This window comes from Silene latifolia, chromosome 6 (assembly GCF_048544455.1).
Source record: "Silene latifolia isolate original U9 population chromosome 6, ASM4854445v1, whole genome shotgun sequence".
Lineage (NCBI taxonomy): Eukaryota > Viridiplantae > Streptophyta > Magnoliopsida > Caryophyllales > Caryophyllaceae > Silene > Silene latifolia.
This window is the reverse complement of record NC_133531.1, coordinates 27397107-27414715: the sequence shown is the minus strand read 5'-3', so window position 1 is coordinate 27414715 and position 17609 is coordinate 27397107. Positions and strand designations below refer to the sequence as shown.

Here is a 17609-nt window from a genome sequence, read left to right as displayed (position 1 = left end):
CAATTTTATTTTCATTCCCAAAAAAATGCATATAAATGGATAAAACGATGGTCAAAGTACCGCCTAGAAAACCGTGTATATAAAGCAAATGGGTAAAACAATAAGATGTGCAAGGAGTACTTTAAGTAGCTTAATTTGCCAAATAAGCTACTTATCCAACATGGTAAACAAAAATAAGATAGCAGAAATGTTGGTCAAATAAACTATTATGATTATATAAGTTAGTTGAAATGACTTGTCAAACAGAGCCTGCTAAGGATATACTCCATATTTAGTAGTTACACAGACTCATTTAAGACAGGCATTATCCGTCTTAAGTTTAAGACGAGTCAAATACATACAAAATCACATGCCAAAGTTGCCTAGAAAATGTCAAAAAATTTATCTTCCATACCACTATGTGGTAATATTTTATCCTTCTTAAACTTAAGAATAGTACTCGTCTTAAACAAGACTAACTGTAATAATTTACTTGTAATACTTTAATACTCTCAATACTACTATACTAGCCTATCTAGTAGTTCAAACAAATATTACACCCAAATTCTCAACAATCTATACATTCATAATGGCAAAAACAAACTATATGTCACAAAATTTAAGTTACATTATTTTTCAAAATAAATAAATATTATAGAACGGAGGGAGTAAGTCATTTCACAATACATGACATATATCGAAAGGAGGGAGTAAGTCATTTCACAATACATGAGAACAAGTAGTAGTAGTTTTCCGTGTCTAACGTTGGTGTGCCATAATAATGCAAGTATTAAATGAGCTCACTATTTTCTTTGTCTAAAACTTCAAACTTGAAAATTTGTTCAAACTCATTCAATTCATAACTCATAACTCATAACTCATAACTCATCTTCTTCTCTGTTTCCTACCACTTGTCCCCTCTTCATTCTCTCCCTCTTTATAATCCTTCTTTCTCTTCTATTTCTTACTTCAAATCATTAACAATTACATACTCTTATTTTTTTAACAAGGCAAAAGTTTTGAAAACATGGTGATCATGAGGAGCACTTGGTTAAGTAATTTGAAGAAATCTTTGAGATTAAGGCCTCCATCAAAGGTATATATTCAAATTGTACTTTGCATTTTATTTCTTTTTGTGATTTTTTAATGATGATTAATGTTTTGATGTCCGCCGGGTTTAGTCCGTGACGGATTTAGGGGACAACCAGGGGCGCTCGCCCCCTGCTAATCAATCTCGATAAGTTTATGTTATGTCATTACTTGTTCGCCTCTGTTAAATTGTTCGCCCTTAAATGTAAATCCTGACTCCGTCACTGAATTTAGTACGTGGATTTCAAATTCATTATTTATGTTGAAAAAGATGTTCATTATTTGGATGATTAGACATATTATTATTTAGGAGTCCAATTCTTCCCCTTGTAGTGGAATGAAGTGACAACATAATTAGATATTTCATAAAAGTAGTCTAAGTTTTTTTTTTTTTTGTTGCCTTAATTTCTAGCCACTCCAAACTCAATTTTATTGAAATTAAGTTTTATGGGAAATTCCATGTTATTGTACATACCCTTGACTATTGGGTAACGAGACGCCTCCGTTATAACAAAAAATTTATGGTGTATTCTTGAATTTACAATTTAGTCTATACTATGACCTTGTCTTCGTCGGTTTAGGCTGTTAATTAATCTATTAAATTGTCTGTCAACCATTCTAAGTACTCATCAACCTACTTATTTATCTAATAACCCACGCCGAATTACTCATTTACCAACCCTGCGGTTATGTGAACCTACTTAACAATTCATAAAATTTCCATTATCATTTCATTCTTTATATAATGGAGGCTTTTAATAGTAATTTGTGCTTATTAAAGATCATTTGTGATAGCTCTCATAAAGGAGAGTGATGCAACATTAATGAGTGGGAATGGAGGTCAAATGATGGTTGTTTGAAGAGGGAGGGGCTTAATTACACATTTTGCAACATGAATGTGTGCGGTGAGAAAATGATTTTCTCATGAGATTTTGGGTAAGGGTTTAATTTCACATTTTGCATAATTTATGGGGCCTAATTGTTACAATCAAAACTTAAGGGTTTAATCTCACGATTAGCTAAAGTAATGGGGCTAAATTACCACTTTTGCGGAATTTAGTGGTACAATATAGAGTAGAACATAAAAAAGGCAGGGATAAAACTTAAAACCTAAAAATGTAGGGGTATAACATATAAATTTCATAATTTTATTAAATTCAACTTAACTTAATTAAAATTTATACTCCAATTTAGTGTCATTTAGAGGTTAAAATTTTAAATTTGTAACGATGTAATGTATTATATTAATTTTGATGCTAAAGTATATAATGAGCAAAATCATATTTTCAACTAAAACATATAAATTGATGTCAAACACAAATGACATAGTATAAATTGGAAAATCTGTAGGTTTTAATGGAAAATATAAATTGATAAAAGGAATAACAAAAATAAATTGTGTTACGCACTTATACCTAACAAATATATTGTGTTATGTACTTTTACCCTTTTATTAATTATTATGGAGCAATATATTTAGAGCACGTAATATATATGTGAAGGTTAATAAACATCCGAATTTTAATTGAAATCTTATAATTTTCGAAAAGGCTTTCAATTACACTCCTTTATAAAAAAAATGGAATATTCTACATGATACCCCTCAATTTTTTGACTTTCTACATGGTATTCCTACACTTTTTAAAACATACAGGGTACCCCTAATTGTTGTCATTATCACTAAGTGTACCTTTTTTAATTAGTTAGTTATTTTTTTGGTGTAAACCGGGGTGTCCACCGTCGACAACAGTGTATAATCCCCTCGCCGCGGGTGTTCTCGCGAAGAGGTAAACGGTTGGCCAAAGAGTTTGCTCCATTTCCGTGGGCAGGGATCGAACTCCTGACCTCATGGTTAAGGGATGAAGTGAGCAACCACTACACCAAACCCATTTGATTTAATTAGTTAGTTATAAGGTCGTTGCTTTACCAATTATAAAAATATGCAAACGAAAAACACGAGGTCTCCCGATTATTTTAAGAAATAAAAAATTACAATAAAATGAGTAGCTTTGGGTGATACGAAAATATTGTTGAAATGGAAGGGTACACAATGTGAATTGATTATTTTTTAGCCCGACACGACACAATTAATTAATTATGGCTTTTGTGAGCTGGTAACATGAGGTAGAGAAAAAAATAACATAATTATCGGTTAAATACAATAAATAAATCGGTACTTTATAAAGAAATGGGAAGCGAATTAATAAATATTCTGAATGATATAATAAACTGATCGAATCGGAATTACAATTCAATTGTAAATTGTAAATTAATTATAAGATGAGAACTCGTTTAGAATTATAAAAAAAACTCGCTTTTTTTTCTTTTTATGAACCCGAAAGGATCACACAACAATAATAACTCCATGATTTCCCAAACATTAGAGAGAGTTCATTTCGGATGCAAAATGCCAAAATTAAATATACCATAAAGTTTTCTGTCGGAAAAAGGGTGAATAAGCACATGAACAAACATAAGAAAATAAAATCATGAATACTACTTTTCAAACTTTGTATAATATTATATCGTTCGCTTCACAATAAATTTGTGTAAAACTGTCTAACAACAAACACTCATATTTGTGAGTCTATAATCCTAGTTTTGGGAAACATTAATCCAGTGTATTGTTGAAATAAAATGGAAACTAATAAACTTTTATATATGAAGTTGATGGTGAATAGTTGGCATTCCCGGTTAGCCTTAACCCTATTTCCAATGATAGAGTCGGAATTTAAAGTTAGCGTGAGTGAAAAATTTCAGCGGAACAAATAGATAATACTCCGTAGTATAAAGTAAACTTGACCAAAAATTTAATATTTTATCGAAAAACTTGGAAATTTCTCCCTCCCCGGCTCCCCTGATTCCGCCACTTGCCTTGGTGCATGAGTTGACTAACACCCAACCTTTCTTGCCAAATTTAGACTAACCCTCAAAATAAGGCGTAAATACAAAAATTAGGTATACTCCGTATTATCACTCTTTTGTTAGTTTGGTAATGAATTGACATTCTGTCACTCATAAAAAATCATAGCTTGTCCGCATTTAAGCCTTGGACCACTTCCAAATACAATGTTGATTCAAGAAGAAATGAGTTGTAAACTTTATTGGATCCAAGAGTCAATTATAACATGAATGAATGTGTACCATATGGAGAATTTATAAACCTACCCAATTAATTTAGTTGAAAAAGTTACGAGTGGAATTAATTTAGTTGAAAAAGTTACGAGTGGTGATACTCATAACTCATGAGCGTCAAAATCGCCCTTGCGACTCCCTTTAGGCTATGTTCTTTTCGGCTTAATTTCATCTCTCATTCAGACTCAACTCATTTCAGCTTTATTCATCTTAACTAACTTCAATTTAGTTCAGCTCGGCTCATTTCAGCTTAATTTCAGTTCAATTCAGATTCAGAACATATGAGCTTTTACACCAAAAACAAGAACCTACCGACCGTTTTGTTCACTATAAAGCTATTACAAAAACGTAATTTTATCGTAAAACAGTCTCATGTAATAGCGTCGAGGTAGATCCTTTACCATGTTGATGCTAAAACGTCCACATGTATTGAACCAACGTAAGACCACATGGTACCAGATTTAGAGGAGAATAATAATATATATAGAGAAGTAATGCAATTTATAATTTATATTCAACTGTTTTGTACATTTAACAAATTTAACCGAATTCAATGCAATGCTGGAGTTATTATAATTCCGTTTATGGTTGCCTCCCAACTGTTTAATTCAAGGCATGCAGCATTTCCATGTTACAGTACTAAGCTAATAAATGTTGCATTTTATGCTTGCTTGCGTACGTTCTTGCTTATTGTAACGTCGCCTTCTCCACTTTTATTTTGGATGACGAGAGAACGTGTGGCCGCTGCCTTTTCGTGATGATGACAGATTCGAAATCTAGAGTCAAGAAGATGTAGTCTCTGACACTCATGTCATAAAGAACTCTAGAAATATTGTTTTTGGTTTTTACTTAAACCCGAAACCCTAAAATTTTCCAGTCAAGAAGACGATGTTATATCTGGCAGGATACACTGAATGTAAAGAGTTTTTGACATTTATATCTAACACACGCTATCGTCGACATGCAGAGGATGCAATATGGAGCTCAATATGGCTTCACCTCCCAGGCGGCATCACCCGCTTATAGGTACAAGACTTTGTTATACTCTTTCTGAGTCTTTGGAATTAACTTTATTTATTTTTATATTAAGAAATATAAATAAGTGTAAGGGCCCGGTCAGTTTCGAATTACAATCTTCTAAAGTCACTAGAGTACGTAAAAAAAAAAAAAAAAAAAAAAACAGAAAATAGAATATATTTTTGGCAAGTTTCGAGTACAAAACAAATGCGAGTTTAGTCTCCGATAAAGCCCCCTTTACACCATTATTTGTAAACGAATCCACAATCATTAGAACCATAACCATTTTAATTTAACTAAGTAATATTAAGTAAATAAAGCGGTTAGAATAAACTCGATTTATGCAAACTTTATATAAGGCAGTTGTACAAGAAGTTATGGTTAAAATTATAGGCTCTACTTAATGAATGTACTCAATTGCAGTCCAACAATCTTTCAATCAGTTTGTTTTCTCTTCTTAATCATGTTTGCGAACAGCCATGTTGGTAATGAGGAAGAGTATGCAGATATGGACTGGGATAATCTCGGTTTTTCACTAACACCCACAGATTTCATGTACGCTATGAAATGTACCCAAGGCAATAATTTTACGGAGGGCAAACTCCATCCCTTTGGAACTATCGAGCTCAGCCCTTGTTCCGCGGTTTTGAATTATGGACAGGTGAGTTCTTAACACAGTTATTTCATCCAAGTATTTAAGATAAATTCCTCATCATCAGAGATCCGAACAATGATAACTACTGACCGGGACAGTTAGAGAATAATACAATCAGTTGAATGACAAAACGAGCATCTATATATATATTTTCTAGAAAATGTGAAAGTAGAGACTAATACTCCTTATCTGTTGCATAATTGTATTGCAAAGGGAATATTTGAAGGAATGAAGGCGATGAGAAGGGAAGACGGACGAATTGTGTTGTTCCGTCCTGATGAAAATGCGTTACGATTACAAGTAGGAGCTGAAAGAATGTGCATGCCTTCCCCTTCTGTTCATCACTTCCTTAATGCTGTTAAACTCACTACTCTTGCCAATAAACGTTGGGTATGCATCTTCTTCAGTAAATTTGTTTTTTTAGTTAAAAAAAACACTAACAGAAACCAACAAAATAATTTTTGTCATTCGAGAATTTAGGTAAAGGTATTAAATAAGGGACCCTTCAACACCTACGCAGACGAACATGAGTGTGACTCAACCAAATTGTATCCAACTAGAATGTTTCTTGTCCTAAATTGATCTTTACCCTAACCAAACAGTAATTTTATTGTACAACGGTCTTTTCTGTGTCTTTTGGCAAAAAGTGACCACTTTGAAAAAAATGGTCATTTTTTGTCATAATATTTACTCAAAAGTGGTCAGTATTTATAAAAAAACTGGTCACATTTTTCTCGTTGCACATACGACAGTCGTATGATAGAATTTGCAATAAATAACAATTCTGCTATACTTGAAGAGCTGATTAAAAGGCTGACCTGGTAACAGCCTGAAGCCCTGAACCAATTTAACGCTAATATTGACCCGTTTCAATGATGAATCTAACTAAACCCAACCTGAAACGAAATGCTGGCTCGGCAATACCCAAACTCAATTAGATCCAACCCACCTTAACCCGATCAAAAACTGACTTGATTCACCTAGTCGCCACCTCAACCGTGCATCTCACTTGGCAGTTGGCATGACCCTTTTGTCTTCAAAGCACCGAATAATGTATTTTGTTGGACATTGCATCAGATTCCTCCACCAGGGAAGGGTACCCTCTACATGAGACCTATGCTTCTAGGAACTGGATCGATCCTAGGGGTGGGCCCTGCTCCTGAGTACACATTCCTCACCTACGCTTCCCCAGTAGGAAACTATTTCCAGGTCGGTTTCTTAAATCTTTCATAATATCCTCTTTTCTTCTGGTTATCCGTTTCAAGAAGTACAACTGAGTATTGGCTGTTTTCTCAACTCAGGAAGGAACCACCGCCCTCAACTTGTACGTTGAGGCTGAATATGATCGTGCTTCTCCAGGAGGAACTGGTGGTATAAAAACCATAAGCAATTATGGCCCGGTAAGCTCAGTTTTATACAAGTTCCTGAAACTGAGATTGAATAGAAGTCTAACTAAAGTGCACATAAGATAGTCTCTGCTTCAGTTAACTACTGATATAACCTAATGTTACATAATTTCAGGCTTTGAAACCATTAATCAGAGCCAAGAGTAGGGGATTCTCCGACGTTCTATACCTCGATTCTGTGCACGGGAAGTATATCGAGGAGGTCTCGGCTGGCAATGTATTCTTAGTTAAGGTAATAATTTTGAAATAACCAGGGCATACCATTAAAGCCTTCATCTTATCAAAAGACAGATGATGTTTATTTGGATTTGCTTACACTTTCAGGGAAACACCATCTCAACACCTCCAGCAACAGGAACCATTCTTCCGGGCATCACTAGGAAAAGCATCATCGAAATAGCCTCTGATCTTGGTTACCAAGTGAGTCATATTTTCGTATGAAGAACTAATTCCTTTGAATGAAAATATTTCTTTGATAGAAATCTCTTCAAAGGTGTTCTGTAAAATCTGTTGCTGTCTATTTCACCCATCAGATAAGGGTGTCACACTCTAGTACATTCCTAATTGTTGAAATCGACAAGACTCGACTTTCAATAAACATGAGGACTCACGTACTAAAATGAAGACGCAGATACAAGTGCCAAAGCACATCTTCAAAACATTTTAACATTTTTCTGAATATTAACATTTAGATTCATTTGAAAGTGAATAGAGTTCTATAAGAAATAAAGCTCAAAATCAATAAATATTATACAAAATGATTCATACAAAGTCTTTGCTCATATGAAGTCTACTCGTCTATTTTTTCTCCCACGAGCCTCCCTTTTTGGCTCTCCTAGAAATTTGTGGGCTTGACAAAATTTGGGTACTGTTTTCGTACCCATGTCCTTAAGAAATTGTGAGGACACAGACATGGTTCAACAAGTAAAGACTGCAATTTAACATGGGTTGGAGCTTATCCTGATATAATATCTATGCAGGTTGAGGAGCGGCCCATCACGATAAACGAACTACTAAGAGGTGATGAAGTTTTCGGCACAGGAACTGCTGTCGTGGTTGCCCCCGTGGGCAGTGTAACATACAAGGGTGAAAGGTATCCCTCTTTCCACTTTCCTTTAGTTCTAAAGGTCTATAATTTCATAAACAGGTAGATATTGTCCAACCTTAATTGCAGATAAGTGCTAACAGTTTTCGAGTGTTAATTTTTGTGATGACTGATTTTTTTGCTCCCCTTTGTGAGACGACGCACATTATCCTATGTTCCTCGCATAAAAGGGAGTGTAAATTTTACTACTTAAGAGAAACTAGCTAGAGCCTAGAGGGTATAGAAGATCTTGCACTTCATCTTGCATTTCTACTGTGACTTTCTGTTCAAAATCGCACCAAATTGAAAGATTAACAATTCAAAAAAAATGCAGGGTGGAATACCAGACTGGTGATAATTCAGTGTCTAAAAGATTACTGTCAACATATATGGGAATTCAAAATGGTCTAATCGAAGATAAGAAAGGTTGGGTTATGGAAATATATTAAAAAGCCCGATTGTTTACAGCCAAGAATTGTACAAAAGTGGACACTTCAGATTTGCTGCAATTCATTTAAGAAAGCTAGGCTTCCCAACCAGTAGGGAATCACAACTTGAGCATTTTAATGTAAATTTACTAATGTTTAGTTGCTCTCATATTTGGAATTCATAATTTAAATTATTCTTGTGATTGAAGGTCTCTTGGTAGTTTCATAGGAGGCTTCCATATGTTTTTCTTAGTGATTTTTGTCAATTTTAGACATTCAATGTTAGAATTATAAATGTGTATATAAGATTATAAGTGTCAATTTTAGTGCTTTTTCACATAATAAGGCTATCATTATGTTAACCAGTAAGTGGATTATACATTACTACATCAGATGGTATAGTTTTTTAGCATTAAGATAAAGTTTTTGAATTTTAATTTAAAAAATTGAGTTTTATTATAAAGTTTGAGTTTATTTACTTAAACATTAATCTCAAAAAGTTACATTATAACTCAAAAAAAGTACATATAAGCTCAGAAAAATTTGATTGTTGACGTCATATAACTAAAATGTAATTTTTATACTCTATAGAACTCAAAAAAAAAAAAATACACAAAAACTCATTAAGTGTGAGGTAGTACATCTGATGTAAAATCCTTTCTCTTATGTTAACATTTATGGAAAATTTCTTATAAAAAACCATTAATGAGAACATTAGAACTTATTTGTCTAATATTTACCCTTTCGCCAACACTTGAATTTGGAAAATTTTCAAAATTGGGGATAAATTCAATGTTCGAGAAGCTATGGAATTTCGAACTTAGGGAGTAGGCAATTTCAATTGAAGAGTTAGCAAGTTCTTATTAAAGACACCCAACCCAGAAAAAGTTGATGAAGTAACTGCAACCTAAATTTTAACCAAAAACCACTATCCCTCTACCCATCTACCCACCATTCTCCCCCAACGCTATGTTTGGATGAAAGGATTTGAAAGAAAAGGGAGGGAAAGGAAGTGGCTGATTTCCTTTGTTTTGATAGCAAAAATGGATCCTCTCATTTCCCTCTTACGAAAAATTGATTGGTCCTTTTTCATTCAATGGCCTACAAAGTACAATCAACAATTAGGTGTAATCAAGGGCCCAAATACCCACAAAGCGAATCTGAAAGATGAAAATAAAGAGGACACAATCACATTATCTTTTTGTAGATTAAGTTGGACCTTATAATCTTAAATGACACATATAAATGTGAACTGTTTATGAAACATAGACCATCCATCTTCTCATAGGATCCTTGCTTGCGTTTAAGATTGTATCCTATATTCCGAGTTCCACTCACGATTTGATCCTAACAGATGAGATATAAAAGTACGCTTGGTTGGGCGGAGAGGTAGGGGATTACTGAGGAATGTAGACATATTTTTAGAGTTCAATTTTCTTAACTGTGTATTCAAGGCTTGTAATTGTTGGTTTGGAAAAGAGGGACCAATTTCTGGAAAACAAGGAAAGTTAGGAACTAGGGATTGTATTTAAATAATTTAAGATTGAAGTTTTATTGAAAGTTGAAACCTACCGAAGTAGGGCATTTCTAGCTTTCTGCTATATTTCCATAAATCTATTATGCAAACAGTGCAGAAAACTTTTGGTTTCAATTTTCACTATGTAGAGTATTCCAAGTGACAAGGTTCATGTACTTGACGAAACAACACGTATAATGTTACAAGCATTACAAAAATCAATACCAGAGATTGTTGTATGTTTCCTTTATAAAGAGGAACCTAGAGAGGCAAAACATTCGGAAAACCCCAATAGAAGAATAGAGCTATAAACAAAAAATATTTATCGATAGGCGATAGTATGAAAAATCCTCGAACCTGGGAAACTTGAGCGAGAAAGAATAGTGCATCCCCCATGCACATGGGGAAGTAATCTGATGATGTGATCCCATAAGTTAAAACGGCTACTTCACCATAAAAGAGCTTTTACAGCTGCAACCACCCACTGCACTGGGATTTTCAGTCACCTACAGAGAAGACACGTATGTACCCATAAAATGGCTGACAATAAACAAAAGAAAATAAAGCCAGTAGTGCAGCTATTCAGACTCAATAGCTGCAACAACATATTACAATTCTTTGAAATCGAATTACATCAAAACTTTTTCAATAAATTTTCAACGCGAATATTTTCCACATTAATTTATGTGTCATCAAAGACAAACCAAAATAAAGTGCCGAGTATAACATAAATTTGCACCTTTGTGTCTTTGAACAATATTATTTTAGAGAAGAACAGGACACAATCTCTTCAGTTCAGATCCTTTCAATCAAAACGAAGAGACCAGGAAAGGGTAAGTAAATACTAGTTACGACAAAAGATTAACTAAAAGAAATGAATATCTACAAACAAGATTCGTAACTATAATCCAAAGTCAATGAGTCAGTTATGCATCTCATGAATCAGGATGATACTATGATAGCTATTTCAAGTCAGTAGAAAACGAATAACAGATAGCCATTGTTTAAATTTTAATCTAAATATTACCTTCGCGGAGCAGAGGTTGCGTTGAAAATTTTATGTTGATAGTAAAGCCTCGCCAGCCTCCTACCAACTTTAATTTAGTGTAGGAGGATGAAAAAGGATTGCCTAGTAAGCTTGGATCAAGAATTTAAACCCGAGTACTACACAATTTGGGTTTAAGGCGCTTAGAAGTAAATAATGCATCTTAGAAGGGAAATGGTTGAGAATTTTCCATTAAAACCTAAACCTTTATATTTCCATTTTCCACCTATATTCCAAGAAAGTATAGCGTCCATCATAATAGTTGAGACTTGAGACAGTCTGAGCCTTTACTTGCATGTGTGCCCTTGGAATTTTGTGACCTGGTTTCACGGGCTTTCTTCCCCTTGTCGGGAAAATGGATCAAGAGTCCAGTCGGGAAGGGACGTTTAGGTATGAGATAGATCTTTCACTACTATGTTTCTTCTGGTATGTTTATTATTGTCAAGCATGAAGCTCTTAAGTCAATGTGTCAATAACCAACCAAAAGCAACGCCTGAGATCTCCTTCTCCATATAAGCTCAGTCTCTCACAACTGGGAGATAGGAGAGGTTTATTTTTAAACAGATATGTAGGATTACGTGAACTGATTTTGACTGATAGGATGGATTCATCTAGTGTATATGATTAGCATGACAACTTGCTATGCAACTTTTTCGGAAGCCAATTTCATTTGGAAACTGACTAGCAGAGATTTGTAGTGTTTTATCTGAACTACTAGTTTAGATCCCGCTCAATGTATGCGCGGTATATATATAGATTTTAGCTTTTTAGCGAATTGCTTATACATTAAATTGACTCTCATTAATTTTCAAACACCTCAATGTACTTTGTTTTGAGGGAAAAAAAAAAAAACAATCTGCAAAAATAATAAGGAAAATTGAATAATATCAGGAAATGATTTTTAATTAAGCTAGTTATAACATCAATTTATAATTTTGTTTTATACGGAGTAATATCCATTAAATCATTCTCCTATAATAGCACCAAATGAAAGATTTAACAATTTGTAACTTATCTGTTTATACCAAAAAAAATTATTAAAAGATTATAGTTTAGAGTTTGATTAAAAAAAATTATAGTTTCATTTTCTCAAAAAAAAAAAAAAAGTATAGTTTCATGGACAGATTATATGTTAATGAAAGGATTAAAGTTTAATTAAAAAAATAATCTCATTTGTTGCCTTATTTAGGAGTTGACATTTTGGAGGGAAAACATTTCAACTTTCTTATTCTCTTAGTATATAGGGGGATTTTGACAGGTCGTTTTTATAAGTTTGAGCCATTACCCTAAACTTGTTCCACTGAATACAATATGTTTCAATATCTTCGAAAAGATTACTAGATGTGTCACTCTCCTAAACCAAAAACATTTGACTTGGTCATTACAAAGAAACATTCTTGATTCTTGTCTTCGTTTTTCCACAACGGTTTCTGTCTTTGTTTCACTCGCTTTGATACTATGCAGCATGAATCTGCTTCCTTAACCTTTACAGGCAAGAGTCTTAGGGTCGTTTGGCTCTATTAGTTAGAATGAAATGCACTCCAAATATGGATTTAGAATGCATAGGAGATTGTATTTGTTTGGTTTGATCTTATAATGAATTTTACTCCGTATAATATAGGAGATAATAGCGTTAGAAACTTGGGGGAAGAGTCAGGAATGAGATTCCAAATATCCCATTAGTACCGCAGAAATTCTTCGTATTAGGCTACTAATATCGAAGATACTTTTTTTTAAATAAGCAAAATATATTAATGATCAAAGAATAGAAAATAAGCAGACAATAGAGTGTCCTATATTCAATAAAACCAATCACAACTGTCCCAACTGTGTCACAATATAGAAAGGCAACACACTTCACCAGGATGTGTTTAGGGAAACGACATAGAGAATACTATGTCTAATCTATGGAGATCATGAAAAAGGCGACAAATTTTGCAATGATTATAAGATGAATTACGATTCCATATTAAATGAAGTAAATAAGCCTTAAGCAAAAGAGGACGAGCTGGGACTAACCTGAAAAGCAGAACGAATAAGCTCCTCGACAAAATCAATACTGGCGCCTTTCACAAAGTCAAAAGATATATTATCAACCACTAACTTCACTCCGTCCTTTTCAAAAATCCTACAGAAGAACAATACATGTCACGAATTTATAGACACAGTAGCAATTCAGCATACTAGAAAGGTCCAACAAAGTTGACTACTAAGATTATCAAGAAATATTACCTGTCATCATCGTTAGTTATATCATCCAGAGCAAAAGCATACTGGAATCCGGAGCATCCACCTGCTTCTACACTCAAACGAAGCATCTTATCAGCCTTCTCATTATCTTGCAACTCTTTCATCCTCTGAGACACATCCCCTCAGTAGTCAGTCAATAGCTATTCGCAAAAGTGCATAGAAAGTTGCACATTTCGACCACGCATAGCCTAAAGTATAGTAGTGGCTACTCTAAAATCCATGAACAACATAAGTACCTAATCAAATCATTTAATCCGACCAAAGTCCAAGGCTACATAAGCCTACATGATAGGTCAGTGGATACCTTCATGATTGGTCATTCAATCAGACCTAAGTAAGAGGCCAAGGAATTAATATCCCATTTTTCTTTTAATGAAGAAACGCTCATTCGATTCTCAGTCGATTCTCAGTGTGGTTTTCACCGTGGATCCACAAAAATTCCTGGGCTACACACATTATACCCCCTTATGCTTATGACACTACAAGTCTCACACTACCTGTATTTGTGACATGAGCCAAGGATCCCACATATCAGCAATAAAAACTACTATCTTACTTAAATTTGTCAGATGGTTTAACGGAAATGAAAAATTTGTCATGTGGTTTGGCTGTCAACCCTCCAAAAAATTGGGTAGTAAGGCCCAAAGAAGCAAGTGCAAAGACGATACCTATCTACAAATCAATCCACACTTATCTATGAGAAATGCAGGTTCAGTTGGAAACGTTTTATTATTTTATATCCATTCCACAAGAAATTAGTGGAAACTTGATTACTCTACCAAACCATGAATATATTCCCGGTGGTGTAAAGAAACATAGTAATCAGATGAAAAAAAGATGCCACAAAAACTGGCTCTGCCTTACAGAAAGCCGTCTTTTGGACTAATGATTAAACACGGTTATTCACCTAAGACGGGAATTAAAAAGCAGAAAGCAAGGGCAAAAGGGAGAATTACCCGAACACAATTATCAGTCAGGTGAATGGCATCAGAAGAATCTTCCGGAAGAGCTGAAGAAGAATAGTAAGATGAAGAAGAGGCAAGAATTCGATGGTTCTGGCGAATTCTAGAAGCCAAGTTTAAAGATATCCGAGAGATTAATGATCGTGTCGTTGCCATGTTTCTCTCTAGCTCTCCCTCTCAATATCAATACATCGCCGCTGAAATGAAAGAAATGATGAATATAATAACCACATCAACAATACTCATACCCAGGTGCCTCTAAGGCGCCCACCTAACTACCCAAGGCGGGGTAACAGGAGTTGGACGTGGTCCGCCTTAACCCTATGTCAACAACACAAAGAGGCTATTTCCGTATGACTAGAAGAAGGCAAAGAATATAAACAAACCAAAAATAGTGGTTCACTCCCACCGTCCAGGTCAATTGTTGTCCTTTGGTTTTGGCACAAAGACCAAGGAAAGAGGAGAGGGTCAATTACTAAATGACAAGTGGAACAAATTGAGTGTGAATGATCAAATTGCTCATCAAGTTCATTCTTAAAATAGAAAGGATAACAATTAACCGAGACATCCCAAAATGGAATAGGACAACAAATGACCGAGACAGAGGGAGTATCATATATAGGCTGCAAACATGGCGAGGTTCAATTGACTAACATGGATTACGATTCGGGACGAAGCCAAAACTATGAGATTCGCAGCCACGAAGCACATAGATGAGAATACTAAACTATGGCATTCACAAGCACATGAGAAACTCACAGCACGACCAATCAAATCAAAATATGGCAAACAAATAAATAAACAAAGAAATTTTAACAATTGAGAAATTGAATTATAAGGATGGGATTAATAATGCATGAATAATTGTGAACAGAAAAAAACTTACAATGAAATGAAGGTGTTGGCGAGACGGTGAACGACCAGCGGTGCGTAGTGAAGGATCCAAGAGAAGGTTGAATAATTACGGGGAGTGGCGTGTGGCCTCCTCAACTTATCTTTTTTATTTTACGGTTGAAACTCTTGGAGTAAAATCGATAAATTCAAGACTAAAGACCCAAGAGATATTAATTAGAAATTTCTAATTAAACTCACAAGTGTAGATTCCACGCAAATGCACGGTAAATATAGGTCTTTGAATTTTTAGTGTATTAGTTATAGATTTTAGATTTATATCTCATAATTTTTTATAAAAAATATTAACTAATATTAAAATTAATCAAAAGAATTGAATAATTCCATGAATTATGTTTTTTTATGAAAATATTTTAATTACATCAAATTATTTTAAAAAAATTCTTTTTTCGTCACGAAGTTAATAATAGAAGATACAGTTTTTATGTATAGATTATTTTAAATGAAAAATTAGTTTAATAAATGAAAATCTAATTTGTTTCCATACATAAGTTTGAGCACTTTGTAGGGAAAATTTTAGAGAAGTTGTATTATCTTAGTATATAGGAGGATTTATATACTTTTTAAATTTTCACCTCATTAATATTATCAGTTCACTCAATTGTATTTTGATATGAAACAAAAAAATGCAATGGAAAACTAATAAAAAAAATTATTTAAGTTGTGAATTTTTTTTAGTGAATGTTTTTTTGTGACGAAGCTAATAGTAAGCATGTGTCAAGTTATTCTCTACAGTAATAATTATTGCATTACTGAAAAATTTAGCAACTCATACTTTATAGTTTAATATCAATTTTATTTTATTTTAATGAAAAAATCATAATTATGAATTTGTTTAAAAAATTGGGGTTTATTTATAAGAATATATTCATTGAAAAGATAATAATGTAATGGAAGAAAAATTTATTTATTACCTTATTTAGCTAGATGCTTTTTGTAGGTAAAATTAAGAGAATTTTTATTCTCTTAGTAGTAGGGGGAGGGGGGATTCAACAAACGTCTTACCGGCAAAGCTAAAGCACGACATTTGTGAGGGTTAAATTAATTGAGCTTGTAAAATTAAAAAAATTACATAAATGAGTTACAGTTATAATAATATGTTATAATGTACTGATTATAATATTAGTAAAATTATATAAAAATAAAAAAATATTATTTAAAAGACTTTTAGATTAAGTTATTTTTGTGTGAACCTATTTTTATTATTAAAAATAATGATAGCTGACTATTATGGAATAATATAATCTAATATAGGGTCAGTACTCTGTTATTATAAAGCGCATATTGACCTTATAAGGGGAACATATATAAACAGTATACGACACATCTAGAAGGACGATTTACAAACAATTACAAATACTGTTTACCCATATATTCTTTTTTTTAATAGGAATAATTAGAATTATTGATTGTTACTTCTTATCCTTTATTAAGCACAACCCATATTAATAAGGATTATTGATTGTTACTCCTTATCCTTTAGACGGTTTCTTTGGAGTGGTAATGAAGAAAAAAATGTCCATCTTATTTTCTGGGACACAGATCAAAAACCAAAACATTTGGGCGGCCTTGGCATAAGATCTTCTCGACAATCAAATGCAGCGTTCCTTACTAAATTAGAGTGGGGAGTCCTTTCTGAACCATATTCTTTTTGGGCTCGTGTCCTTCGTGCAAAATATTGCAATGATAGGTGTGATGTAGATATGTTCCAGCCTAAACCAAATATGTCTAATGTTTGGGCTGGTATCACTTCTCAAGCTAAAATTATAAATAGCGGAAGTACAGTTTTAGTAGGTAATAGGCGCAAAACGTTATTTTGGGATCATTTTTGGGTCGATAAAGGGTGCCTTTCAGAGTTATTGAGCCTATTCCTGACTCAATTATAGGCTAATGAAAGGAGTGATATGTGGGATGAAGGTACGGGATGGAGATGGGACGCGTTCTCCAATTACTTAGCTCAGATTGATTTATTGAAAATAGCTCTCTCTCTCTCTCTCTCTCTCTCTCTCTCTCTCTCTCTCTCTCTCTCTCTCTCTCTCTCTCTCTCTCGCGCGCGCCAGAACCGGGCATGGATGACTCTTTGTACTGGAACGCGTTGTAACAACCCAGATTATAAAACAAAGGAAAAACG

The 17609-nt window shown here is 33.8% G+C and overlaps 2 protein-coding genes across 2 annotated transcripts; one reads left to right on the top strand and one right to left on the bottom strand.

The window, feature by feature from the left end:
• The first annotated feature begins 512 nt into the window (after positions 1–512).
• Positions 513–9134, top strand: LOC141586597 (branched-chain-amino-acid aminotransferase 2, chloroplastic-like). Its single transcript, XM_074407889.1, has 10 exons — positions 513–1075; positions 5171–5229; positions 5698–5881; positions 6089–6265; positions 6953–7084; positions 7177–7275; positions 7397–7513; positions 7606–7701; positions 8262–8374; positions 8700–9134. The coding sequence occupies exons 1-10, from the start codon at positions 1007–1009 to the stop codon at positions 8812–8814; spliced, it is 1161 nt and encodes a 386-aa protein (XP_074263990.1). The 5' UTR covers positions 513–1006; the 3' UTR covers positions 8815–9134.
• A 1288-nt stretch (positions 9135–10422) lies between these two features.
• On the bottom strand, positions 10423–15588 carry LOC141586596 (iron-sulfur assembly protein IscA-like 2, mitochondrial). The gene is made up of 5 exons (XM_074407888.1): positions 15453–15588; positions 14561–14763; positions 13587–13711; positions 13374–13482; positions 10423–10815 (listed from the first exon to the last, which is right to left on the bottom strand). Exons 2-5 carry the CDS (start codon positions 14720–14722, stop codon positions 10753–10755), a joined length of 459 nt encoding a protein of 152 aa, XP_074263989.1. The 5' UTR covers positions 14723–14763; positions 15453–15588; the 3' UTR covers positions 10423–10752.
• Positions 15589–17609: the final 2021 nt, after the last annotated feature.